The sequence below is a fragment of the Peromyscus leucopus genome, chromosome 20 (assembly GCF_004664715.2).
Source record: "Peromyscus leucopus breed LL Stock chromosome 20, UCI_PerLeu_2.1, whole genome shotgun sequence".
Lineage (NCBI taxonomy): Eukaryota > Metazoa > Chordata > Mammalia > Rodentia > Cricetidae > Peromyscus > Peromyscus leucopus.
The window spans coordinates 33,683,226-33,710,471 of record NC_051080.1 but is presented as its reverse complement, the minus strand read 5'-3'; the positions used below and the strand labels follow the sequence as shown (position 1 = coordinate 33,710,471).

Below are 27,246 nucleotides of genomic sequence, written 5' to 3'. Positions count from 1 at the left end.
TCGTTCTTTTTTTTTTTTGTTTTGTTTGTTTTTCAAGACAGTGTAACCACCCTGGCTGTCCTGGAACTCACTCTGTAGACCAATCTGGCCTCGAACACAGAGCTCTACCCGCCTCTGCCTCCCAGGTGCTGGGATTAAAGGCGCGCGCCAGCCATATCTCTTGGTCCTCTGCAGTGATGCTTCGTCTCAGTCAGGGTCATCAGATCCATCTAACAAACTTTCTACAGCCTGTAAGCTAAGATTGGACTTGGGTTGTTTTTAAGGGTTATGGGAAATTTGTGGGTTTATGTTTGCTTCTTTACGGCAGGGTCTCACTCTGTCACCAGGCTTACCTTTAACTCGCTGTGTAGACTCTTCACCCTCGAATGTGTGACCATCTTCCTGCACCAGCCTCCCAAGGACTAGGATTGCAAGCACGGCACACACACACACACCTTGCAGTTTCCTGTTGCAGTGCTTGGGACGGAAAGAGGGCCCTGTGCTTGCTAAGGGAATGTTCTCCCACTGAACTGTGACATCCCTAGTGCTTAAAGGTTGTTTTCAAAATAACCTGTATATAGAGGCCGGAGAAATAGCCCAGTTGCAAGAACGCCAGGGTTTGGTTCCCAGCACCCACCTCAGGCAGCTCATAGGTGCCTGTAACTCCAGTTCCAGGGCACCCAATGCTCTCCTTTGGCCTCTGTGGACACCTGCACACACATGGTGCACATGCATAAACTCAGGCACACACATACACATGAAGTAAATAAACACATTTTTAAATAAATTATTTTATAATTAATTAATTTTACATGTCAGCCATGGATTCCCCTGTCTTCCCTCCTCCCACTCCCCAGCCTGCCCCCCAATCCATCCCCCATTCCCACCTCCTCCAAGGCAAGGTCTCCCCTGGGGATTCAGCCCAGCCTGGTAGATTCAGTTGAGGCAATTCCAGTCCCCTCCTCCCTGCACCAAGGCTGAGCAAAGTGTCTCAGCATAGGCCCTAGGTTCCAAAAAGCCAGCTCAAATACATATTTTTTAAAAAGACATGCATGACCTGCACAGATATGCCAGACACACACCTGTGATAACACTTAGGACGCTGAAGTGGAAAGATCAGGAGTTGAAGGTTCATCTCCAATACATAGGAAGTTTGAGGCCAGCCTGGGCTACATAAGACTCTGTCTTAAAAGAAGAGCTCAGGCCAGACGTGGTGGCACATGACTTGAATTTGGACAAGCTTATCCTAATAGTTCAAGGACAGCCTGGTCTACATAGCAAGTTCTAGGACAACTGGGGCTACCTAGTGAGACCCTGTCTCAAAAATAAGAAGAGGAGGAGGCAGAGCTGGATAAAGTGGCATGTCCTTGTGATTCCAGCTTTTGAGAGATTGAGGCAGAAGGATCCCTGCCAGACCTGGCTACATGGTAAGCCTGGGGGCTATAGAGTGAGCTGATATCTTTAAAAAAAAAAAAAAAAAAAAACCAGCCAAGACCGTTTATGACAGAGATCATGAGATCATGCAGCCGGGAAGTCTCAGGTGGGTACTATCTGACTTGCATGAAAAATAGTTACAGGCTGTTATTGTCATTGTCTCGGCCTTCTTCCTTCCCTGGCTGGTATGTTCTCTCACAGCTAGAGGAGGGCAAGGGACTCCGGGTGGGCAGAGGCACAGCAAGCTCCAGGCTGTCCCTGAAGCCCGCACCCTTTCCTCTGTCCTTACTGGGGACTCGGTAGCATGGGCACACCGTGTTTCTAGACACCCGCTGGTGCTACTGGAACCCACATAAAGCATGTGCCATAGCATTCCCCAGGGCAACAGGAAGGAAAGGCAATCACTGTCATTTGTGCCAGTCCAATGGCAATGCCGCAGGGGGGAGTCTTGACCCCAGGTGCAGGGTAGGGGTACACTGTAGCTGAAGTGCCACCAAAGCGTGGCTGAGCCCCAGATGTCAGGTAACAGCATGGCACATTGCCAGAAAATTGCCTGGTGCTCCAAGCAGAGGCTGAGCTCTTGAAGGCTGGGCTGAGGACAGGTATGATCTGCAGGAGTGGCCCAGAGGACTAGACATATACAGACTAAAAACAGATCCTGCCTGTCACAGATCGAGAGATGTCCTGGTGGAAGTGGGGAAGGGAAATGGAGGGGCATCCGTCACCACTGAATGTCTGTAAGTGGATCTCCACAGGGCTCCTTCCAGACTGTCATAGGAGACCATAGAAATGGGTGAGGAGAAGTCCAGAGCTATTGTGTGTGCGCAGCAGTTAGGGAAGGACTCTCCAGCAAGATCAGTCGGGGAGCCATACAACTGAGAACCAGCAACTTCATTAAAATTAATGAGCATCTCTACACCTACAGCAGGGGGTCACCTCTGCATGCTGGTGAATTCTGAGACTGAGTCTAAACTCCATTAGTGACACTGACCACATAAAAGACTGCATTCTGGGGAAGAAAAAGGAGTAAGTGTGTGACAGTATAATACAGCTGGTCAGACAAGGTGACTTAGTGGGTAAGGGCTTCTGTCACCAAGCCTAATGACCTGAATCTGATCCTGGAAACCAACAAGGTGGGAGGAGAGAACAGACTCCAGTAAGGTGCCCTCTAACCGTGCATCTCTCTCTCTCTCTCTCTCTCTCTCTCTCTCTCTCTCTCACACACACACACACACACACACACACACACACACGGTAAATTTTTTTAAAAATGTGTGTACCTGTGGTATTTCCTTTTACATGGGGGAAAGGTGAGGAACACCTGGGTTTGGGTGCTTTTATTTTTTTTATTTTATATTTATATATATTTATTATACATTAAATATTAATATATTTGTGAGAAGGTTATATATTCATATTGATATGACACATTAAATATTATATGCAATATATAATGTTATATATAAATACATAGTAAATAATATTAAATTTTATTTTATTTTTAGATAAAGCCAACAATATTTGCTGGGTGTGAACAGAAGGGGGCGCTGAGGGATGCTCAGAATCTTATGCTGAGCCAAGGGCAGACTGAAAGTGCATCCTTGGCGTATGGCGTCCTGGAGAGGGCAGATGGTTCTTGCTGGTCCAGCGCCTGTGTAGCCTTGTCCCTAAGAGCTCTCCTAGTTCTTCCACAAGGTCTGGGGTCGCCTGTCCCATTGCTTCCTCCGGAAAAGTGAGGCCAGTAGTTCTGTAGATCTGTTCTCCTGTTCCAGTCACAGTCCCTCCTTTGACTTCGTATTTATGGTTTCAGATTGCAGTACTGAGAAGTTTTATCCCGAGGAACACATTTATGACGGTTTGGAGTCACAGGCAGCAATACCTGACCATTGCGCTGGCGATGTTTCTCGGTCTCCACACTGTGGAGGGCCCTGTGATGAGATACTAGGAAGAAACTGGAATGTCTCTGAAGGTGAGAGCCTGGGACAGCCCCTCTACTGGAAGGATGACGTCACACCAGTGACCATGTTCCTTAAGGGCCCCTTAGGGGAGAAGGGTCTGATTTGTAATGGTTTTGACAAAAACTTCTGTTTGAGCCCAAGTCCATTAGTGTGTCAGGGAGTCTCTACAGAAGAGAGGCCACATCTTTACTACACTCCAGAGAACTTTGAGCGCAGTAGAGACCTAACTGGCCAGGAGGGGCTTCCTACACTTGAAAGCCCATTCATATGTGCTGGGTGTGGGAGAACATTCAGAGGAAGTCTTGACCTTGTTCAGCACCAGAGAGCCGACTTTGGAGAGAAGTCTCTTATGTGTTCAGAATGTGGAAAATCCACTAGCCAGGACCCGAGCCTTAAAGAACACCAACAGTCTCACATGATTGAGAAGCCTTATGAATGCAACGAGTGTGGAAAGGCTTTCAGGCGGAGCTCGAACCTCGTCCAACATCAAAGAATCCATTCTGAAGAAAAACCATATGTCTGCAACCCGTGTGGGAAAGGCTTCAGGCGGAGCTCAAACCTCATTAAACACCACAGGATTCACACGGGTGAGAAGCCTTTCGAGTGCAGAGAGTGTGGCAAAGCCTTCAGCCAGAGCGCACACCTCGGGAAGCATCAGAGGGTTCACACCGGAGAGAAACCTTACCAGTGCAGTGAGTGTGGCAGGCCATTCAGTCGGGCCTCCAACCTCATCAAGCACCACAGGGTTCACACCGGAGAGAAACCTTACCAGTGCGGTGACTGTGGGAAGGCATTTAGCCAGAGTTCTAGCCTGATTCAGCACCGGAGAATTCACACTGGAGAGAAGCCCCACGTGTGCAGCGTGTGTGGGAAAGCCTTCAGTTACAGTTCCGTGCTCAGGAAGCACCAAATAATTCACACAGGGGAGAAGCCGTACGGGTGCAGTGTCTGTGGGAAGGCCTTCGGCCACAGCTCAGCCCTCATCCAGCATCAAGGTGTGCACACTGGAGACAAGCCCTATGAGTGCCACGAGTGTGGGAAGACCTTCAGCCGAAGTTCCAACCTCATCCTCCACCATCGCGTCCACACTGGAGAAAAACCTTATGAGTGTACGGAATGCGGAAAAACCTTCAGCCAGAGCTCCACCCTCATTCAGCACCGGAGGATTCACAATGGGTTAAAACCTCACGAGTGTAGCCAGTGTGGCAAAGCCTTCAACCGAAGCTCCAATCTTCTCCACCACCAGAAAGTTCACACCGGGGAGAGGCCCTACACGTGTGCCGAGTGTGGCAAGGCCTTCAGCCAGAGCTCACACCTCCTTCAGCATCAGATAATCCACACTGGAGAGAGGCCCTACCAGTGCAGCGAGTGTGGCAAGGCCTTCAGTCAGCGGTCCGTCCTCACCCAGCACCAAAGGATCCACACTGGAGTGAAGCCCTATGGCTGCTCTGCCTGTGGGAAGACGTTCAGCCAGCGGTCAAAGTGGGCTAAACACCAGTTAATCCATGCAGCGGAGTAGCCTGGAGGCTGGGAGGGGTACAGCCGAGCCATGGTTCCTCCCCGATTCTTCGTGGTTCAGCCTCCCCTTCCTAGACCTGAAGCCAGGCTGACTGCGTTTTATGCCCAGCTGCCACAAAACCCGGAGCCCCCCTTTGTAACGTCCTGCAAGGCTCTCTTTGGCTGTTCCTTCCGACTCCTGTGACCGCTCATCTGCATTGTGTTGTTTTTGTGGTTTGAAAGCAGGCTCATGTTGGTTAGAAGGAAAAGATGACAAGACTTTCGTGTTCGCAGTTTATTATTGTAATCAAAAGGAACAAAAATAGGTAATGTGACCGTTGGCTGGAAAGCACCTCGGCAATCCTCCGTTTAGCATTTAGTCCTAGGGAGTGAGTTCTGATTTAGTGTTTATTACTGATACTTTGTTTACATAAGACCAATGCGAGGATTTTTCACCAATTGCCATCCTCTCTGGAGGTATATCTCCACTTCCTTTCCCCTCCCATCCTGTATCCACTAAAATTCACCCTGGTGGTGAGTTGCTGGGCTCACTTACAGAGCACAGGTGAGGGGTTGCTGGAAGAGCGTGGGTGACCCTAGAGCGACTGTCACACTAGAAAGTCTTCACCAGCAGAGAGGATGGCTTCTCTACAGCTGCATAGATAGGTTTTCTGTAACGATAATAGGTTTCTCCACCAACACAGTAAGCCAGATCAAGCTGAATTGAAAACGTAAAAGAACAGGTTTATTTGAGCAAAGTAACTCCCGGGTGAGTTCTCCAGCCCCCAGAGACTGAGGCAGGAGAAGTCATGTGCCTGAACTAAGACAGGAGCTTATATGCCCTGTAGACAAGGGGGTGATGATGTGTCCACCACAAGCTCCGTTTGTGCCCAAGTATGGTCAAAAGCTGAGCACTTTAGATGGGGACTTGGGCTGCTGGCAACTTCAGGGGAGGAGCTGCCGCAGCCACCAGGAATGCAGAACTGGGCTTTTTGGTGCCTTTTCTTTGTTGGAGATTCTCTGAGAGCATGGGGTTTGGAGAGAGAGAGAGATGGGGCTTTCTGGATCAAGTAGGCGTGAGCTAGAGGTTCCAGCTGAACAAAGCCCCCCCCCCCCCCCCCCCCCCCCCCCCCCCCCCCCCGTTCACTTACCTCCCCTATATATTGTAGCACTTCAGTGAAGACAGTGGCTGTTTGCTCCGAGGAATCCATTCCGTGCCTATCAATGTACTGTGAAAATACTGTACTTGTGTCTTTTTTTTTTTTAAGATCTATTTATTTATTATGTAAATAGTGCTCTACCAACATGTCAGATCTCATTACAGATGGTTGTGAGCCACCAACTGGTTGCTGGGAATTGAACTCAGGACCTCTGGAAGAGCAGCCGGCGCTCTTAACCTCTGAGCCATCTCTCCAGCCCCCTATACTTGTGTCTTGCATGGATTTCCCCCGCCACACACACACAATTTCATAGTAACTATGTAACTCATTTGTAACTATTGTTGGGGATCTCCAGCTTGGACCCCATTCCAAACCCCGCCCTCAGCACGCCAAGCAGCGACTCCTTCCCTAGAGCTGCCCTCTCCAGACCCTGCCCAAAGAAAGTCCTCCGAGCAGCGGCTCCCGCTGGGAGCTCCTCAAGACCGCCTACAGGGTATTTAATACCCGGTCCACAGACTTGCCTCATGGTTACCCCCTCGTGGTTCCTCCTCTTCCCCTGGGACCACCTAGGAATGCTTTGCTCAGATTAAACCTGGATTTATTAATTTGGCCTGATCTGATTTATTGCATTGTTTGTTTTTCTGGTTTTTGTCTTTTTATTTTTGGACACAAAGTTTCTCTGTGTAACATCCCTAGCTGTCCTGGAACTCACTCAGTAGACCAGGCTAGCCTCAAAGTCACAGAAATCAGCCTGCCCCCCACCCCCCAAATGCTAGGATTAAAGGTGTGTGCCACCACATCTGACTTAAGGGACCTCTACTTTTAAACCATAAAATTCGGGGCTGGAGAGATGGCTCAGAGGTTAAGAGCACTGCTTGATTTTCCAAACAAAGGTCCTGAGTTCAATTCCCAGAAACCACATAGTGGCTCACAGCCATCTGTAATGAGATCTGGCACCCTCTTTTGGCCTGCAGGGATACGTGCAGACAGAACATTGTGTATGTAATAAATAAATAAATGAATGGATGAATGAATAAATAAATAATAAACACATAAAATTCTTCAAATGGGAAAGGGACACATAAATGAATAGTAACAACTCTTTTGTTTGTTCATAGACCCATTATGTGGAAGCTGAAAGTTATGAATTATCTATGGGTTCAGTTTAGTACCCCCACCCATATAAATCCAAGTGGAAAACTGGCACAATAATACAGGCCTTCCTCCCTTCCCCACCATACTTCTGGACTGCTCAGAGAGCACTGTGAGATGCTGAATGGACAGCAGCACAGGGAATTCATCACCACTCACAGCTGATGGTGCTCAGCAAGAAGTAGCAGCTTTCCTCTTCTTGAGTGGGACATCCCTGGCCAGCCACACACAAAAGTCAATACATCAGCCGGGCGGTGGTGGCCCACGCCTTTAATTCCAGCACTCGGGAGGCAGAGGCAGGCGGATCTCTGTGAGTTCGAGGCCAGCCTGAGCTACCAAGTGAGTCCCAGGAAAGGCGCAAAGCTACACAGAGAAACCCTGTCTTGGAAAACCAAAAAAAAAAAAAAAAAGTCAATACATCTGGCCAAACTCGAGGATGTCATCTTAGCACTGGGATCCTTAGCTAGCAAATATCCCTATCTGCACAGGTCTATAAATTCCTAGGCCACTTCCGAAGACTTACGCCTTTGTTGTAAAGAACTCTGGGAATGCCTTACCGTGCAGTAACTCAGATACAAATCAAGACCACAGATGTGTCAGGACTACAGACGATGCTTCAACGTGAGAATCCTCAGCACACCCTGAGCTCTAGACACTACCGATAGTGGACAAAGTATCCTAGTCATTTCTCTCTCCCCCCTCTTTTCTTAAATTTTTATATATGGATATCTTGCCTGCATGTCTGTGTGTGCACCACATGCATGTCTGGTGCTCACAGAAGTGGATGTCAGACCACTTGGAATTTGAGTTACAGACAGTTGTGAGCCACCATGTTGGTGCTGGGAATCAAACCTGGGTCCTCTAGAAGAGCAGTGAGTACCCTTAACCACTGAGCCATCTCCCCAGCCCCAATATTCATTTCTCAGAATATGTAATCCTGGACACTTTCACAAATTCAATTCAGTTAAGTAAAATAGAATGGGTCAGTTAAACATCAGCAGTGAATTCTAATGAATAGTATGGTGCTCTCTCTCTCTCTCTCTCTCTCTCTCTCTCTGTGTGTGTGTGTGTGTGTGTGTGTGTGTGTGTGTGTGTAGGTAGATATATGCATGAGTGTAGATGCCCACAGAGACCAGATTTGGATTCCCCTGGAGTTGAAATTACAGGCAGTTGTGAGGTACCTGATTCATTATCATTACTATTTTATGTGTATGGGTGATTTGCCTGCACATATGTATATACACCCCCTGTATGCAGGACCCACAGAGGCCAGAGAGGGTATCAGATCCCCTGGAACTGGAGTTACAGGAGGTCGTGAGCTGACAGTGTTAGTGCTGGGATCTGAACTCTGTTCCTTTGGAAGAGCAGCCAGTGCTCTTAACCACTGAGCCACCTCTCCAGCTTTCCTGATGAAGGCATTAGCCTCAGACTACCTCTTCTTTTTGCACCCACATATAGATCAGTTGATAAGGAAAGCTGGGTGCTTTTCCTTCTTCCTTGGGAGTCAAAGGAAACCGTGCAAACCTCTGTAGTCTTAGAAGCAGTGGTGCTGATGGCAGGTGTATTATTTAACTGTCACTGCTTTGACTAATACCTGACAAAAGAAACTTAAAGAAGCAGTTAACTGTGACTCTCAGGTTAAGGACAGTCCATCATGGTGGGAAGGCGTGTGGCCTAAGTTTGAGGCAGTTGGGTCACACTGCATCTGTGGTCAAGGGGAAGAGGGTGTTGCCAGCTCATACTGGGTTCGCTCCTTTTCATTCAATCAAGAATAGCTCATGAGGGCTGGAGAGATGGCTCAGAGGTTAAGAGCACTGACTGCTCTTCCAAAGGTCCTGAGTTCAATTCCCAGCAACCACATGGTGGCTCACAACCATCTGTAATGAGATCTGGTGCCCTCTTCTGGCTTGCAGGGATATGTGCAGACAGAACACTGTATCCATATAAATAAATAAATCTTTAAAAAAAAAAAAAAATAACTCATGCTGCCCACACTTAGGGTGTCAGGGTGGGTCTGCCCTCCTCAGTTAACCTAATAGACAATCCACACCACCTTAGCCCAGTTCTCTTTGTTCCTTTGAGAAATTTTGGGCCTGTGTAGAGACATGCCCAACTCTTTCCAGAGAGCTCAGCTTTATTAATAAATGTGTTCATATCCTCGAAAATATCTGTAAGGTCCCCACACCTTCCCTTCTGCTTCATCGTTCATGGACACCAACAGCCTCTCCACATTGTGACTTCTCTGAATGTTCCCTTCAGCTTATTGTCCTGATTTAAAGCTGGCTGCCCCTGAGCTGAAGAGAGCTCGGCCGGGCAGCGGTGGCACACGCCTTTAATCCCAGCACTCGGAGGCAGAGCTCAGCAATTGAAAGTATATACTATTCTTGCAGAGGATCACTCAAGTGTGCAAACACACACACACACACACACACACACTTTAAAATAAAAATAAAAATTCAATGGCTGCTCCATCACACAAATCACAACCTGGTCCACAAGGTCTGGAGACAAGGAGGCTGTTCTTGTTCCTTATCTCCATTTCCAGACATTAGTCCCACCTCCAGCCCCAAACCACTGTTCTTTAAAGAACAAAAGAACACATGTAACCGGGTGTGGTGGTGGATCTCAGTGAGTTCAAGTGAGTTCCAGGACAACCAATGCTGTTACACAGAGAAACCCTGTCTGGAAAAACCACAAAACAAAACAATAAAAAACCCACATCTAATAACCAGTTAAAATTAATAATAAACCCTTCCTTAAACTTTTGTTGGGTATTCTGTCACAACAGAAGACAAGTAGCTAATACAATTGGAGAAATAAAAATTAAAACCATAACAGAGGGGTGGGTTCCAGTGCAACTCAGTGGGAGACCATATGTTTAACATACAAGAGTACCCGAGTTGAATTTCCAGCAGAGAGTGTGTGCATATGGAGGCTAGCGGTCCATCTGAGGAGCCATCCATCTTGCTGTTTTGTTATTTGTTTTGTTTTTTGAAAAGGCTAGCCGGAACTTGACGCTTGCCAATTAGACTAGTCTGGCTGGCCAGAGAGGCCTGGGGATGTTTCTTGTCTCCCCTTCCCCTGTGTTGGGATTACGAGCACTATCACACCCAGGCATTTTTTATGTGAGTAATAGTGACCAAACTCAGATCCTCAGGTGTGTGCAGCATTTTGAACTGCTGTATCTCTCTAGCCCCAGAACAACTGATTTTTAAAGACCGCTTATATCAAGTGTGGGCAAATACAAGCAGTATACATCCTCTAGACTCTAGACTCACACATCCTCTAGCATTCATCCTCTAGACTCAAATGATGTGCTGATGTTATAGCATAAACCCGAGCAGCCCGAGTCAGCGCGATGGGTTCCGGGACCAGTGCTCCCGGCTACCTGACCACCAGGGAAATGGCTAGATGGCAAGCACGAGCTTGGCGGAAGTGACCGAAGCCCCCCTGGAGCAGAGGGGCCGCGGGGAGGGGGCGAGGCGGGGAGGCACTCGGATTTGTAGGGACTGTGGGCGCCCGCTTCCGCCGTGTCTCAAAGAGCAGGCGCGGTCTCTCTAGGCACCGCGGAGGCCCCGGCTCTCAGTGGCCCCGGGGCGCGGGCCAGGAGTCCCTTACCAAGAAAAGCCGGAGGCAGGCGGGCAATCCGACCCGCCTGGCGTCGTGGTCCAGGACTGGGGTGGGGGGTGGCGACAGGGGGCGGGGTCCCCTGGGATTGACGACTGCGCAGACCCGGCAGGACGGCCCCTTTGTCTCAGGGAGCTGAGACAGCCGCCACGGGGCGAAAGGTTGCAGCAGATGGTGAGTGGCGTTCGGTTGGATGCGCGGGACCCTCTCCTTCATCCGCACCCAAGCTCCGCATCCTCACGTGCGCCAGCCCTTCCCCCGATGGATGGCTGCGGCCCCGCTGCTGCCCCCAGGCCGCACCCTCCGCCCCGGTCCCTCGGACCCTCCAGGCCCCTCTCCCCTGGACCCCTCACGGTGGCTCCCGCTTGCCTGGGTCGGGATGGATGGATGGTTCTGATGTGCATAAGGTTTCTTAGTGGCTAGTTAGGTTGTGATGTGGATAAGATTTTGTTTGGTGAAATAACCGCGTCCCAGACTGCTCAGGAAGTCCTGGGTTCGCACGATCCTCCCCCATAGCCGGAGTTACCGGTAGGGTACCATACAGAGTATGAACCCAGGCACAGACCCGTGCGGCATCCTCAACAGCTGCGGCTATTTCCTGTCAAAGTGAAGGTGCTCTGCCCTGTTCCACATAACCCAGCTTCTTCTTGAATTTTTTTTTCTGCTGATCCTCTCTTGTTACTTTGCAAAAGCCCCTTTTAATGGGTGACAACAACTTCTCTAACGTGGCATTTTCTTGTTTAATTTTTATGTGTCTTTGTGTTTTATCTGCCTGTGTATCTGTATATTATGTGCATACCTGGTGCCAGCGGAGGCCAGGAGAGGGCATCAGGTCCCCTGGAACTGGCTGTGAGCCTCCATGTAGGTGCTGGGAATCGAATATGGGTCCTCTGGAAGAAGAACATGTGCTCTTAACTGCTGAGCCATCTCTGCGGTTCCCGCATTTAAATTTTAACAGAAAGTGATGTTGCCGGGGAAAAGAGGATGTCTCAGTTGAACACCTGAGTCCGGATCACCAGAACCCACTTTTTAAAAACAGGATGTGGTGATGAATGCTGTTATTATCCCCAGCTCTGGGGAGGAGACAAGCAGATCCCTGGAGCTCACCAGCTTACTTGGTGAGTTCCAGAGACGCAGTTGCCCCTCACCCCCAAAGGTGAAAGGATTCCGAGGAATGATACCTGAGGTTGTCCTCTGGCTCCGCGTGCTTGCCGCTGTATGGGTACACATACAGAGGGAAAATACGGACAATAATTCCCTTGTATGTGTGTGAGAGGAGGATTATTCCCTACGGCCAGAGGACGTTGGACGGAATGCCTACTGAGCCATCTCCCCAGCCCACAAGAATTCTTTTAAATGTCTATCCGTGAATGCACAATGGGAACAGTTTCCTATGTATCTTTCTAGAATAATTGGAAGCAAGTACTACTGTTGGTGCATGTGCACACTCTCTTGTTACTAACGTAAAAGGGAGGCTCCGATGGGCGCTACCACCTGCTTGATAGACGCTTCTGTGTAAAGCTGTGTGGACATCAATTCTGGCACTTTGCACACTGGGAATTTCCTTGTGAGGGACACAGAGAAGTGGAGTAAGGTTATAGGCTAAGGTTAGTAAGCCACCTTGCCATCATATGTGGAGGCCAGTCCCTGGGGCAGTCTTGCCGTAAAGATATTTCCATTTCCATCCTCAATGGTTACTGGTGAGGGTGAAACCTCTGCATGTATATGTCTTTTAGCTGTTTGTATTCCTGTTCAGATTAACCAGCTTGTGTTCTTTTTGTGTATGTTAAAATACACACTTCCCTGTGTGTCTTCTTACTCCGTTGAAAGTGTCTTCTTTGATTTTGTTTTATTTATTTATTTATTTATTTGAACTGAGGATCGAACCCAGGGCCTTGTGCTTGCTAGGCAAGCGCTCTACCACTGAGCTAAATCCCCAACCCTTGTTTGTTTTATTTTATTTTCGGTGTAACAACTCTGGCTGTCCTGGAACTCACTCTGTAGTCCAGGCTGGCCTCGAACTCACAGAGATCCACCTGCCTCTGCCTCCCGAGCACTGGGATTAAAGGCGTGCGCCGCCGCCGCCGCCGCCGCCGCCGCCGCCGCCGCCGCCGCCGCCGCTGCCGCCTGGATGTTGTTTCTGTTTGATGGGCAAATAATTTCCATTAAAGTATTTTGGCTTTTTGCTATGTTTTAAAGGGCTTCCTTATTTCAAGATTATCTTCTAAATAATCTGGTTCTGTCTGGTACTCTTTTTTAAATAATTTATTTCTTTTTATGTGCATTGGTGTTTTGCCTGCATGTATGTATGAGGGTGTTGATCCCCTGGAACTGGAGTTACAGACAGTTGTGAGATGCCATGTGGGTGCTGGTAATTGAACCCAGGTCCTCTGGAAGAGCAGTCAGTGCTCTTAACCATTGAGCCACCTCTTCAACCCCTTGTCTGGTACTTGTAAAATGTTGGTTCTATATGGAATTTATTTAGATAGGGGTGAAGTTAGGATACAGCTTCACTTTTCCCACCCATAAATCATAACCATTGCTAACATTGTCTGCTGTATTGGATAATTTGTCTTTCAGTTTACTTGAAAATACACCTGTGTCATAGACTAAATTCTTCCCTATGGGTAGGCCTGTTTGGGGAGGGATATTGTTGATAGATTTATTTATTTTATTTTGTGTGTGTGGGTGTTTTGCTTGCATGCATGTGTTTAGTGCCTGAGGAGAGGCCAGAAGAGGGCATCAGGTCCCTTACAACTGGAGTTACAGATGGTGGGGAGCCATATGGGTGCTGGGATTTAAACAGCAGCCATCTCCTCAGCCTTTCTGGAGTTTTGGGTGTGCATAAGGTTTCTTATTGGTTGGTTAATTCTGGTTTGGCTTGGAGTGTGGATGAGGTTTTGTTTGGTAAAATAACTCAGTCTTTAGAACAAAAACAAGTTGGTTTAGTACACAGCAAAGCGCAAGGGGGCGTGGCCGGAAAGGAACTTGCTTGAGCATGCGGACAGACTGTGGGCAGCTAGCTTGGTCGCGGTGGTCCTGGGTGGTTAGGATGAGTCACATTGCTTGTAGTTTCTCACTATGCAAATGAGGGCAATCTGGTACAGAGCTTCAGGTCATTTTGTTTGGCTATTCCAGCTTTTGGCAGAAGAGAGCTGTGGCTGTTAGGTTTGAGGATGTTTTCTGGTCCAGGCTTGTACTGGAAATGTTTCTGCTCGCACTCAGGCTTTCCAACCACAGAGTTTATTTGGTTGGTTTCACTTGAGACATGATCCCTGTGGGGAGTCAGCTGGCCCAGAACTCTTAAGACCCTCCTGCCTCAGCCTCCTCAGTGCTGGGATTACAGGTTTCTGCCTCCATTACAGCTTGATGTGATTTCTTTGTCCTTTTTAAAATCTCTTGCCTTTGCCCCAATTTGTGATAGTTTGTTGAAGAGTGGATAAAGATTTAATTTTAATTTTTACCAAAATACTTAAGCACTTGGTTAATCATCTTCTTTCTAGCAGTTTGAGTCTCTCCTCCAACCTGGACTGTGCTCTGTTTCTGTTTCTGAGCTGTCTATTCTTCCTTCCCCTACCTCCGCTATTTCCTGTGTTTTGTTTGGTTTGGTTTGGTTTGAGAGTCTTGTTAGGCAGCATATATAGTGGCTTAGAACTCACTGTGTAGTCTCAGGTTCGCAGTCTGCCGAGTTCAACTTCCCAAGTGCTAGGATCACAGCGTGTGCCAACACACCTAGCTCTGTCTGAGCTGTCCAGCCCAGGCCCATGTGACTCTCATGAACTTGGTTGGCCCTGTGGCTGGTGGAGCTCCCTCCCTGGTGTCCCTGAGATCTCCCTGTGTTTGTTGAGTCTTCCCAATGAATATAAAACTTTTTAGTTATGAGATCCTGTACCCCTCTAATCCTCCACAAAAATCTTGATTGATGTTGTGAATAAAGTATACAAATTAGCATTGCTATGAGTTGTGGTGTCTTCTTTCATGTCTTGGACCAAGTGTCACTTGGTGCATAGGAAAGGTATCAACGAAAGAGAGAGAGAGAGAGAGAGAATGAGGGAGGAGGATCGAGAAAAGGAGGAGAGGAGGACACCAGGGGACAGCTACCCAGCCACACAGCCAGCCATGGAGTAAGAAGGAAAGAAAAACATATAGAATAAAGAAAGGAGCCGGGCAGTGGTGGTGCATGCCTTTAATCCCAGCACTAGGGAGGCAGTGGCAGGCGAATCTTTGTGAGTTCGAGGCCAGCCTGGTCTACAGAGCGAGATCCAGGAAAGGCGCAAAGCTACACAGAGAAACCCTGTCTTGAAAAACCAAGGGGGAAAAAAAAGAATAAAGGAAAGTAAAAAGCCCAGAGGCAAAATATAGACAGGATAATTTAAGTTAGAAAAGCTAGCAAGAAACAAGCCAAGCTCAGGCTGGGCATTCATAAGTAAGAATAAGTCTCCATGTATGTATCTGGGAGCTGGGTGGCAAACTCCCAAAGAGTAAAAACAAAACAAACAAACAAACAAACAAAAAATCAACTACAAAGCCGGGCGGTGGTGGCGCACGCCTTTAATCCCAGCACTCGGGAGGCAGAGCCAGGTGGATCTCTGTGAGTTCGAGGCCAGCCTGGGCTACCAAGTGAGTTCCAGGAAAGGCACAAAGCTACACAGAGAAACCCTGTCTCGAAAAAACCAAAAAAAAAAAAAAAAAAATCAACTACAGTTGGACTTTCTTTCTTTCTTTGTTTTTCCGGTGTTCTGAGACAAGGTTTCTCTACATAGCAGTCAGTCCTGGCTGTCCTGAAACTGTCTGTAGATTAGGCTGGCCTTGAACTCACAGAGATCTGCCTGCCTCTGCCTCCTGAGCACTGGGATTAAAGGCATGCACCATCACTGCCTGGCCAGTTGGACTTTCTTATTGGACTTCCTTTTGAACTGCCAGCCTCCAAATAATGACATGGGGACTTCTTACTAATTATGAAAATATAGCCTTTAGCTTAGACTTGTTCCCAACTAGCTCATACAACTTAAGCTGTTTCTATTAATCTTCATTTTGCCACATGGCCTTTTACCTCTCCATTCTGTGTGTCCGACTCCCTCCGTGTCTCACTGATGTCTTTTCCTGTCTTCCCAGAGTCCCTCCTAACCTCTCTGCCTAGCTATTGGCCATTCAGCTCTTTATTAAACTAATCAGGTGCCTTAGGCAGGCAAGATAAAACACATCTTTACGCAGTTTGCTCAAATACCCCACAACAAAAACAAATGATTGGTTTGTGGTTTAGCCTACAAAATAAAAAGGTGATAACAGTGGTGGTAGTGGCACTGGGGAGGCAGAAGCAGGTGGGTTTCAGAGTTTGAGGATAGTCTGGTCCACAGAGTGAGTTCCAGAATAGCCAGGGCTACACAGAGAAACCCTGTCTCAAAAAAAAAAAAAAAAAGATAACAGACCTAAATTCTAAGTTCTTCATGCCATGGTGAGGGCAGATCCCCTCAAACACACTTGGCAAAACATATCTCAATATATTGTGGCTTGTACCGATTTTCATTAAGTGATTTTTGCTTCTAAGATCATTGATCTCTTATTTCTCTTTTGTGTTATTCCTTTGGGATGTGTTTTTTAAAAAAAGATTGCTTCATGCTGACACCTTTTTCTCCCCCCCCCCCCTTTTTTTTTACCCCCTTCGGTTTTTCGAGACAGGGTTTCTCTGTGTAGCTTTGAAGCCTTTCCTGGAACTCACTCTGTAGCCCGGGCTGGCCTTGAACTCACAGAGACCCTCCTGCCTCTGCCTCCCGAGTGTTGGGATGAAAGGCGTGCGCCACCCACCGCCCAGCATGCGTATGTACTTACATGAGCTTGTGTACCACATGTAACAGCCCATAGAAGCCAGAAATAAGCATTAGATCCCCTGGAACTGGAGTTGGGCACAAAGCTGGGTCCTCTGCAAAAGTAGCAAGTGTTGGGATCCTGCCCTCACTCCTGCGGGTCTTGTGTCTTACGGCATCAGCAGGCACTGGTGACTACATACCTGCTCTCTCTTTGTACCCTGCTCTGCTCTGCTCTGCTCTGCTCACGCCATCTTTCTCACTCACCAGGCCTGGCTCTCCTCTCTCCTATCCCCCTTCCTTCTAATAAAGCTCTCTGTAACTCTGGTAGTCGCGGCCAAGGCTCGTGACTTTTCCGCCGGTAACCAGCACGGCCACCTATCAGCAAGTACTCTTTAACGCTAAGCCCTTGAGCGCTCTCTCTCTAGCCTTACTTAACTTTTTTTTTTTTAAAAGGGGGCAGGGGGGAGTGAAGCCCCTGCCTGGCCTAGAACTCACTATGTAGACCAGTCTGGCCTTGAACCCACAAAGATGTAACAGCCTCTGGCTCCCCTTATCATTTTCAAGTGGGCCTTTCCCTGACTGAGCCTACTAGATGCAGCCGGCCCAGGAACCCTATGTTTGCTCAGGACTCTGCATTAGAGAATCCCGGTGTGAGCGCGGAGCGTGAGCCTGGGGACACAGGACCAAGCGGGACCACCGTGGCTTCAGCTGCTCGGAGCTCACTTCAGCGTGCTTTTCACCGACTTTACCTGACAGGGGATCCCCTGGGATCTGCCGAACTGGGCTCTCATGGGTTCTCTCTTCTTTCTCAGCCCCGCGGGATCCTCTGACTCCGCTGGTCCTCGCGGACCCAAGAAACCCAAGATGGCAGCCGCCGGACTTCTGCCACTGCCTGCAGGACCTCAGGTGAGTGGTCCCCAGAGCTTATTCGGCGGCCTGCCTGGGGCTCCTTCCGTGCCCAGGCAGTCCGGATCAGTCTCCCGTGTCACAGGTCCCACCTGTCAGACGTGGACTTACTCAAAGCCCGGTCGTTCCAGGTCAAGGTGACCTTCGAGGATGTGGCTGTTCTCCTGTCTCAGGAGGAGTGGGCCCGCCTGGGTCCCGCTCAGCGGGGCCTCTACCGAAATGTGATGATGGAGACCTACGGGAATGTGGTCTCGCTGGGTAAGGCTCCTCCGCGGGCCCCATCTGTGTGTCTTTGGGCGCCGGACTCGTGGGGGTTCCCCAGGGGAGGCAGCTGCCGGGAAGAGGGAACTCGGGGGCCCCACCGATCCTGAGGCTTGCCGACCTCCAAGGGTTCAGCTCCAGCAGAATGGGAGTCTTGTCCTTTTTGATGTGCCTGCATGGAGCGTGGACTAAGGGAGTATCTTAGCAAATATTGTATAATCCAGGGGCTTCCCTCCTCATGAGCAGGACTCCCTGGATCCAAGCCTGTTGTGATCTCCCAGCTGGAGCGAGGAGAAGATCCATGGGTCCTGGATGGGCAGGAAACTGAGCAGAGCCAGGGCCTGGGAAGTGGCCATTCAGGTGAGTAAGGAGAACCTGGTCCTGCTTTCACTGAAGGCATAATTCAGACGGAGCCACCGATGGAAGAAGCTTCCATTGGTCAAGGGAGAGTTCTGTCATTCTTCCTCTGACAGAAAGGAGAGAGTTCTTTCCAGACTAGTAGGTCCTGGGCCAAGAAGGAAGTGTAGGTGTAGTAGTGGAGCTAGATGAGGCGGTAAACCTTGTTACGAAGGAGAAAGGACAGACAGCTGAGCTGTGTAGAGGCAAGGGATTTTGCCACTGCTCAGAAAGACCATAGTTGGCTACCCAGGTATTGGTGGGATATTTAGGCTGTGAGGGTTACTCTGAGGGTTGATTTAGAACAACAAGGTTCTTAGTATAGGAGGGAAATTTCTCAACCAGATACTCAGGCTGAAAGTCTGAGCTCAGTTATAAAAGAATCCACTGTCCCCCGACCCGTGATATATTGTACTGCAGTCCCATGTATGATATAAAGAAAAGTTTATAAAAAAAAAAAAAAAAACTATGAGAATTGGAAAAGTATTGTTTGAAGTTTATATGATTTTTAACTTGGAAAGAGAGATTGGTATTCATAAGAGAATTTAGCAATATTGTTAGACTGTAAAAATCATTTGTATTGTTATCAGCAATAAACAAAGGTATAAATATTAAAATTGTAACATTTATAATAGCGTCAGAAAGTTACCTAGGGGGTCTGGAGAGATGGCTTAGTGGTTAAGAGCAGTTGCTGCTCTTCCAGAGGACCCGAGTTCAGTTCCCAGCACCCACATGGTAGCTCACAAGCTTCTTTAACTCCACTTTCAGCTGATCTTACACCCTCTGCTGGCTTCCACAGCACCAGGCACACAAGTGGTGCACAGACATACATGTAGGCAGAGAACACTCATACACATAAAGTAAATAAAAGCTTTTTTAAAAAGCTCATGATTTTATTGTCTGCATAACGAAATTAGCATAGAACTGGATCACTTGGCTCTCTCTCGTCTTACTGACTCCCAGTTCAAAATGCCGGCATCTCTTACTAGCCAGCATCCTCTCAGATCTCAGTTGGGCTCAGCACACTCAATTCTCAGCGTGGTCTTCTTTGTAGGTTGTTTTTTTTTTTTTTTTAATAATTTATTTTTATTTTCTGTGCATTGGCATTTTGCCTGCATGCATGTCTGTGTGAGGGTGTCAGATCTTGGAGTTAGAGGCAGTTGTGAGCTGCCATGTGGGTGATGGGAATTGAACCCTGGACCTCTGGAAGAGCAGCCAGTGCTCTTATCTGCTGAGCCACCTCTCCAGCCCCGCTTCTTTGTAGTTTTAGCCTCTCCGTGGAAAACAGGCCTCGTCTGTCCACCACAGCCACCATTTCCTGTCCCAGTGCCGCTTTCTCTGGGCATACCGAGAACCCGTGTCCTTGTCCTGTGTCTCCTTGTGGGGTTGGCGCTTACCACCTTTCTTGCAGAATGTCTGGCAGACTTAGGAACGATCACCATGTTGGGAGGAGGGATATCAGCACAGAAAGAGGCAAGGCCAGCAACCATAAAAAGGTTTTTTTGTGTTTTTGGGTTTTTTTTTTTTTTTTGTTTTTTTTTTGTTTTTTTTTGTTTTTTCTAGACAGGGTTTCTCTGTGTAGCTTTGCGCCTTTCCTGGAACGCCTTTGGAGACCAGGCTGGCCTCGAACTCACAGAGATCCGCCTGGCTCTGCCTCCCGAGTGCTGGGATTAAAGGCGTGCGCCACCACCGCCCGGCTTGGTTTTTTTTTTTTTAAGTTACTTGGGGAAAATTATAAACAGGGAAGATGGTATGATGTGGCTAGGTCCAACCTGGAAGTCTGTGTTTACAGTTGCATTAGATGAAGAATCCCCGACTGCAGATAACATCAGGGTCTCAGGAAAACCACAGCCTACCTGTCCTTCCCGGATGCGCCCTCAAAGTGGGAAGGGATAATATAGCAACAACTGTCCTGGCTGATGGGCTTCAGCGTTTCAGTGGGGCCATTTTCCCCTTAAGAATTTTCCTTTCTCTCTAGAGTGGTATGGACAGAGATGTTAACAGTCAGTCTTCCTCTCACTGGCCTGAAAATCAGATCTCCTCCGAGGAACAGCGATGTCCCACCTCAAAGGAGACTGGTTTTCCAGGACCATAAAGAAGAGGGCACAGCATTATGTACATCACAGATATCTTGCAATGACCTTTTTTTTTTTTTTTTTTTTGCTCTTTTTCTTTTCCTCCCGAAGCTCACGTGATCCTTCTGCCTAACCTTTCTGAGTAGCTACAAGTGTGCCTGGCTTTGGAGAGCAAGCTACTGATAGCGGCCATAGGAGGCTGGAGTGGGGGAGGGCGGCATTTTCAAATCCTACCAAAGCTGTCTATGGAGGCCGGCCATAGGGGATTGATACACCCGCTTGGGAGCCTTTTAGTGTCATGCTGGGAAAAACAAAACAAAACAGAATCTGTAGGCGTGCAGAAGCATCTCTGTTGCAGAGGCCACCACAGAGGGTGACACTGAGAGCATGCATGAGCTGGGCTGGAGAGATGGCTCAGCAGTTAAGAGCACTGGCGGCTGCAGGGTGGAGGTGACACACACCTTGAATCCCAGCACTCGGGAGGCAGAGGCAGGCAGATCTCTGTGAGTTCAAGGCCAGCCTGGTCTACAGAGCGAGTTCCAGGACAGCCAGGGCTGCACAGGGAAACGTTGTCTCCAAAAAACAAAACAAATAAAAAAGCACTGGCTGCTCTTCTAGAGGACCCAGGTTCAATTCCCAGAATCCATCTGGTAGCTTATAGCTGTCTAGCTCCAGCTCCAAGGGAGTTGACACCCTTATGCAGACAGACTACATGCAGGCAAAAACATCAATGCATATACAATAAAAATAAGTAAATCACTAAAAAAAAAAAAAAAAAAAAAATGTGAAGGTCTGCCATAGCCTCTGTCCTATCGGGGGCCCACACAAGGCACACCAGTTCAGTCCCAAGGAGTGAGAACACCCAGTTTTTTTCTATACTGACATCGAAGGGAATGGAAGAGGCATGCTCTCTGATGCCGTAGTTGCCTGCGATCCTGGCCAGAGCTTACAAAATCTGTACTTTGCCCCAAAGTTGTTGATCCCACTGGAACTTGTCAGAGACCCTTGTGTGTCCTTTCACAAGAGTGAGACTTTCGGGGTTGCAAGATGGTTCAGCAGACAGAGGTACTTGGCAGCCTTTCTGAACGGAGAGGAGTGGGTAGTGGCGGAAAGATGGGAGGTAGGGGGAGGGAACAGGAAGAGAGGAGGGAGGGGAAACAAAAAGTAATAATAATAAAATATTTTTTAAAAATTAAAAAAAGAAGCGGGTCTGGAGAGATGGCTCAGAAGTTAAGAACACTAGCTCCTCTTCCAGAGGTCCTGAGTTCAATTCCCAGCAATCACGTGGTGGCTCACAGCCATCTATAATGAGATCTGGTGCCCTCTTCTGGCATGTAGGCTTGCATGCCGGCAGAACACTGCATGCATAATTAATTAATTAATTTAAAAAAAGCTGTTGTGCCCAAAATGTAATTGGAGATATATTCATTTACTTACTTAAAATCAAAACATGAAAAAAAATATTTTTGTCCTCTGAGCCGGGCGGTGGTGGCGCACGCCTTTAATCCCAGCACTCGGGAGGCAGAGCCAGGCGGATCTCTGTGAGTTCGAGGCCAGCCTGGGCTACCAAGTGAGTTCCAGGAAAGGCGCAAAGCTACACAGAGAAACCCTGTCTCGAAAAACCAAATAAATAAATAAATAAACAAACAAACAAACAGTTTTGTCCTCTGACCTCCATGTGCATACAGTGCATGTGCACCCCCCCCCCCAATAATACATTTAAAAAGTAAGCATTCCCTTCTTACATCTTTTTCTGCTGTGGGGCTTCCTGTCCTAGGCTGTCCATCAAGTATGACAACCCATTCAGGGAGTTGCCCAGCCGAGACCCTGGTTAAGTGGTTAAGGCCTGAGGGCAGGCTAGCGTCCTGAGCCTGGTGACTAGGTTGTGCCCTTTGGGAGGCCACAGGGTGCACAGGAGCCTCAGGCACTGGAAGGGCTGGCCTCCGTCCTCTGCAGCAGGAGAGCATAGTGGACCTTTCTGCCTGAGGAAACCTGAAGGGACTAACCCCCACGCCATGCAGAACTGGCCTCTTACCCCGTTAGGCCAGTTCTGCGTGAGATGGAGGGACCTCTCACCTCTCCACACTGTGGCCCAGTCTCCACGTGAAGACATCTTTAAACTTAAGGCATGAAACATGGTTGTTCTCAATACTCATGTCCCCAACCTGGTCTCCCTGTAGAGCCTGTCTCTTGGTTCCAGAACGTCTCCACTCAGCCTTCCTTCTTGTCTACACTGCCGCGCTCTCCAGCCTGTGTCCCACCTACATGTGGCACCAGGTGCCCGTTATCTGTCTCTAAGTATCCAGTGCATTCTCCACATTGAACTGTTGTCCACAAAGGTGACCATCGGCATGTACGAATCCCTTGGCCCAGGATAGCATGCATCCTCTGACCTGCTCAGGCTTCAGGCTTCCGCTCCCAACCCCAGACCAGGCTTCATTGCTCATGTGCTGCTGCCTGCCTCTCACAAACCTGCCTCTCACAGACCTGCCTCACACAGACCTGCACTCACCACCACCACAGCCTCTGGAGACTCGGTCACGGTAACTCCAGGGAGAACACTAGGATGTGCCGCCACTATTACGTGCATTCTGCACAGGGCAGACGCGCTGAACCTTCCCCCTTCCCCCTTCATCCCATTATTGGTTGTTTTGTTGAAAGATGTTCCCTTCTGATCTCACATCAGAGACTATGTAGCAAAGCGGGCTTTAGGATTGGATTGCATGCTGCAGCTTGGGAAAGTGCTAACCTTTTGTAGTTTTTTGTTTTGTTTTGTTTTATTTTTTGTGTTTGTTTTTTCCTTTTTTTTTTTTTTTTTTTTTTTTTTTTTTTTTTTTTTTCTCGAGACAGGGTTTCTCTGTGTAGTTTTGGTGCCTGTCTTGGTTCTTACTCTGTAGACCAGGCTAGCCCTGAACTCACAGAGATCCGCCTGTCTCTGCCTCCTGAGTGCTGGAATTAAAGGCATGCGCCACCACTGCCTGACCCTTTTGTTGTTTTTATTCTGGTTTGGGTTGTTTTTTGTTTTGTTTTGTTTTTTGTTTTAAGATTTATTTATTATGTATACAGTGTTCTGCCTGCATGTATGCCTACAGGTCAGAAGAGGGCACCAGATTGCTGGGAATTGAACTCAGGACCTCTGGAAGAACAGTCAGTGCTCTTAACCGCTGAGCCATCTCTCCAGCCCTTGGGTTGTTTTTTAAAGTAGCCCTGTAGGTAGCCCAGACTGATACTGAATTCACAGTCCTCCTGCCTCAGCCTCTCCAGTGCTGGGATTATAGGCATGGTAACCCACCACCCTGGCTAGTGTTCACCTTTTCTTTTTTTTTTTTTTTTTTTTTTTTTTTTTTTTTTGGTTTTTCGAGACAGGGTTTCTCTGCATAGCTTTGCGCCATTCCTGGAGCTCACTTGGTAGCCCAGGCTGGCCTCGAACTCACAGAGATCCGCCTGCCTCTGCCTCCCGAGTGCTGGGATTAAAGGCGTGCGCCACCACCGCCTGGCTCACCTTTTCATTTTGTATTTGTTGTTCCAGAATGGAAAACCAAGGAAGAGAGCCAGAACACAAATTTGAACTTCCAGCCATTGATCTCAGATGAAAAGACACTGCGCCTGGGGGACGCCCTGTTGAAGGCTAATGAAGGTCATTACAAAACGGAGAACTTCTACCCGAGTCCAACCCCTGTCGACCGCCGTGATGTCCAGGGATCGAATCCCAGTGTACCTCTTGCTCGCCACCAGATGGCTCCCAGTGGAGAGAGACCCTATATGTGCATTGAGTGTGGGAAGTGCTTTGGTCGGAGCTCCCACCTCCTTCAGCATCAGCGAATCCACACTGGTGAGAAGCCTTATGTGTGCCATGTATGTGGGAAGGCTTTCAGCCAGAGCTCTGTCCTGAGTAAGCACAAGCGGATCCACACAGGCGAAAAGCCCTACGAGTGTAATGAATGTGGGAAAGCCTTTAGGGTCAGCTCAGACCTGGCCCAGCACCACAAGATACACACGGGAGAGAAGCCTCACGAATGCCTAGAATGTGGGAAGGCCTTCACTCAGCTCTCCCACCTCATCCAGCACCAGCGGATCCACACAGGGGAGAGGCCGTACGTGTGTCCCCTGTGTGGGAAAGCCTTCAACCACAGCACTGTCCTGCGGAGCCACCAGAGGGTGCACACGGGAGAGAAGCCCCACGGGTGCAGCGAGTGTGGGAAGAGCTTCAGCGTGAAGAGAACGTTGCTGCAGCACCAGCGGGTCCACACGGGGGAGAGACCCTACACGTGCAGCGAGTGTGGCAAGGCCTTCAGTGACCGCTCCGTGCTCATCCAGCACCACAACGTGCACACGGGGGAAAAGCCATACGAGTGCAGCGAATGTGGCAAGACCTTCAGCCACCGCTCCACGCTGATGAATCACGAGAGGATCCACACCGAGGAGAAGCCCTACGCGTGCTACGAGTGTGGCAAGGCCTTCGTTCAGCACTCGCACCTCATCCAGCACCAGCGAGTCCACACCGGAGAGAAACCCTACGTGTGCGGCGAGTGTGGGCACGCTTTCAGCGCGCGCAGGTCTCTGATCCAGCACGAGAGAATCCACACCGGCGAGAAACCCTTCCAGTGCACGGAGTGTGGCAAGGCGTTCAGCCTGAAAGCCACGCTCATCGTGCACCTGAGGACCCACACAGGCGAGAAGCCCTACGAGTGCAATAGCTGCGGCAAGGCCTTCAGCCAGTACTCGGTACTCATCCAGCACCAGAGGATCCACACGGGGGAGAAGCCCTACGAGTGTGGGGAGTGTGGCCGGGCCTTCAACCAGCACGGGCACCTGATCCAGCATCAGAAAGTGCACAAGAAGCTCTGATCCGTGGCTGTCAGAAGCCCAGCTTAGAACACACACGATATATGAACAGCCTTCCTCCTCCTGGGAAGGAATTCTGTTAAATCTGCAGGACCTTTCTCCTTGGTGACTCGGTGTCACGATTCCTTTTGCTTCCTGGGAAAAAACATTCTTCTACTGTTAGTTTTATTTTCCTCAATATCTTGATGTTATATTGGAGAATAACCCACAGTTGTGGATATTGGTAAAGATAGCCATAATTCTCCCTTTGCTTATTTGGCATTAGCTTATTGAAGCAACTGAAAAGTTCAGACGAAGGGGCTATTGGCATTTCAAATGACGTTCCTTTTCTTACTAGCTTCATGACTTTCCTAAATGCATCTGATCATTCTAATATTGTATTTAAATTTAGAACACTGGGCTATTTTGGGGTATTTTTAAATTTTTTTTGCGGGGGAGGAGGGCTAATTTGAGATAGGGTCTCTGTGTAGCCCTGGCTATCCTGGAACTCACCACCTACCTCTGCTTCCCGAGTGCTGGGGCTAAAGGGGTGTGCCGGTACTGCTCAGCTTATTTTTGGTATTCTTATAAAACACTGAAGTACTATGTGAATAAAGTGATATTAATAAAAATAAAAGATTCTGGGGGCAGGTGATGGTTCAGTGGAGAAGACCTGATAACCTGAGTTTGTGTTCTAGAACCCACATGGTGGACAGAGACAGCCAACTCCCACAAGTTGTCGGCCGGCTTCCATGTGAGTTCCGAGGACATGAGTGTGTGATAAGCATACATACACACATAAATAAAATCGATATTTTAAAATATCCTTATGAAATATTCTGAAACGGCAGTTCTAAGTGTTTGGAAAAGTGAAAATAGCTACATTAGTGAGAATTTATGTAAACTGAAAAAGCCTGTTTGGTGTCTGTCTTGCGTTTTCTGTTGTCCTGATAAACCACCATAACCAAAACAATTAAGCTAAGAAAGGGTTTATTTCACTTCTACATCACAGTGCATCAAAAGTCAAAGCTGAAACTCAGTACACAGGCCATGGAGTAACACTGCTTACTGGCTTGTTCCTCACGGCTGCTTTCCTATCAAGTACAGGTAAGATCCACTGACACCTACCTGTTAGTCCCATGGTACCAGCATGTCCAAAGTGCTAGGCTCTCTTCAGGGACTCTAAACCCGCTATAAGGTGTCAAGTCTGTTTCTCTCCAGGATCCTGTCAACCCTAGGGCTTCTATCACCTTCACTGGCCTCTCAGTGCCTTCAAAACCTGAACCAACTTGAAAAATCTTACACATTAGTGAGTTCAATTGCCTGCCCCTGGACCACAGCTTCTGAATGCTAACCCTGAGCAAACAGGTCAATGATGCTGACCTCCCCACTACCCCTGCCCCATCCACACACACACACACACACACCACACACACAGGGTTGACTATGTGACCCTGGCTGTCCTGGAACTCACTTGGTAGACCAGGCCTGCCTCTGTTGGGATTAAAGGTGTTCACCAGATCAGAATTAGTCACAGCTAATTCTTCAACTCCAGCTGACTCAGACAGTTCCAGCAAAGCAAAGGTTCACTTTAATGGTTCGGGTCTCTTGGTAAGTTCTTTACTCTAGCTGACCAGAACAAGATAATTTTTTTTAAGGATTTATTATGTATACAGCATGTATGACTGACTGCAGGCCAGAACAGGGCACCAGATCTCATTACAGATAGTTGTGAGTCACCATGTGGTTGCTGGAATTGAACTCAGAACCTCTGGAAGAGCAGTCAGTGCTCTTAACCATCTCTCCAGTCCCAGAACAAGATTCTTAATTGAAGTATCACACACCCTTAGTGCTAACACGTGGGAAGCACAGGCAGATGGATCTGAGTTCAAGGTCAAGGATAGCTATGTAGCAGGATCCTATCTCAAAACAAAAAGTCAGGCATGGTGGTGCAGGCCTTTAGTCCCAGCACTCAGGAGGCAGCAGAGGCAACAGGACCTCTAAATTCATACCCAGAGTTAGAGAAACTTTGTTTCAAAGAAACCAAAAAGATCAGCGCCTAGTCTTTAAGGGCTCTCAAAGCTTCCCTCTGAAACACCACGGGCACTGCTCTTGCCATTTTCAAAGTTCCCACCATGGCTCATTACGCTCTGCACACTCCATGGTTCTT

At 48.4% G+C, this 27,246-nt stretch overlaps 2 protein-coding genes across 3 annotated transcripts; both read left to right on the top strand.

Annotated features, from left to right (window-relative positions):
* Positions 1-2,865: 2,865 nt before the first annotated feature.
* Znf16 (zinc finger protein 16) lies at positions 2,866-5,789 on the top strand. The gene has a single exon (XM_028871290.2). The coding sequence runs from the start codon at positions 3,214-3,216 to the stop codon at positions 4,888-4,890; it is 1,677 nt and encodes a 558-aa protein (XP_028727123.2). The 5' UTR covers positions 2,866-3,213; the 3' UTR covers positions 4,891-5,789.
* LOC114694205 (zinc finger protein 250) lies at positions 3,308-25,900 on the top strand. Of its 2 annotated transcripts, none has more exons than XM_028871022.2 (5): positions 3,308-3,382; positions 17,427-17,520; positions 17,652-17,778; positions 18,028-18,141; positions 23,782-25,900. In XM_028871022.2, the coding sequence occupies exons 2-5, from the start codon at positions 17,479-17,481 to the stop codon at positions 25,098-25,100; spliced, it is 1,602 nt and encodes a 533-aa protein (XP_028726855.1). In that variant the 5' UTR covers positions 3,308-3,382; positions 17,427-17,478; the 3' UTR covers positions 25,101-25,900. The 2 variants fall into 2 exon arrangements, with proteins under 2 accessions (XP_028726855.1, XP_028726854.1); XM_028871021.2 differs by lacking the exon at positions 3,308-3,382 and adding an exon at positions 10,682-10,981.
* Positions 25,901-27,246: the final 1,346 nt, after the last annotated feature.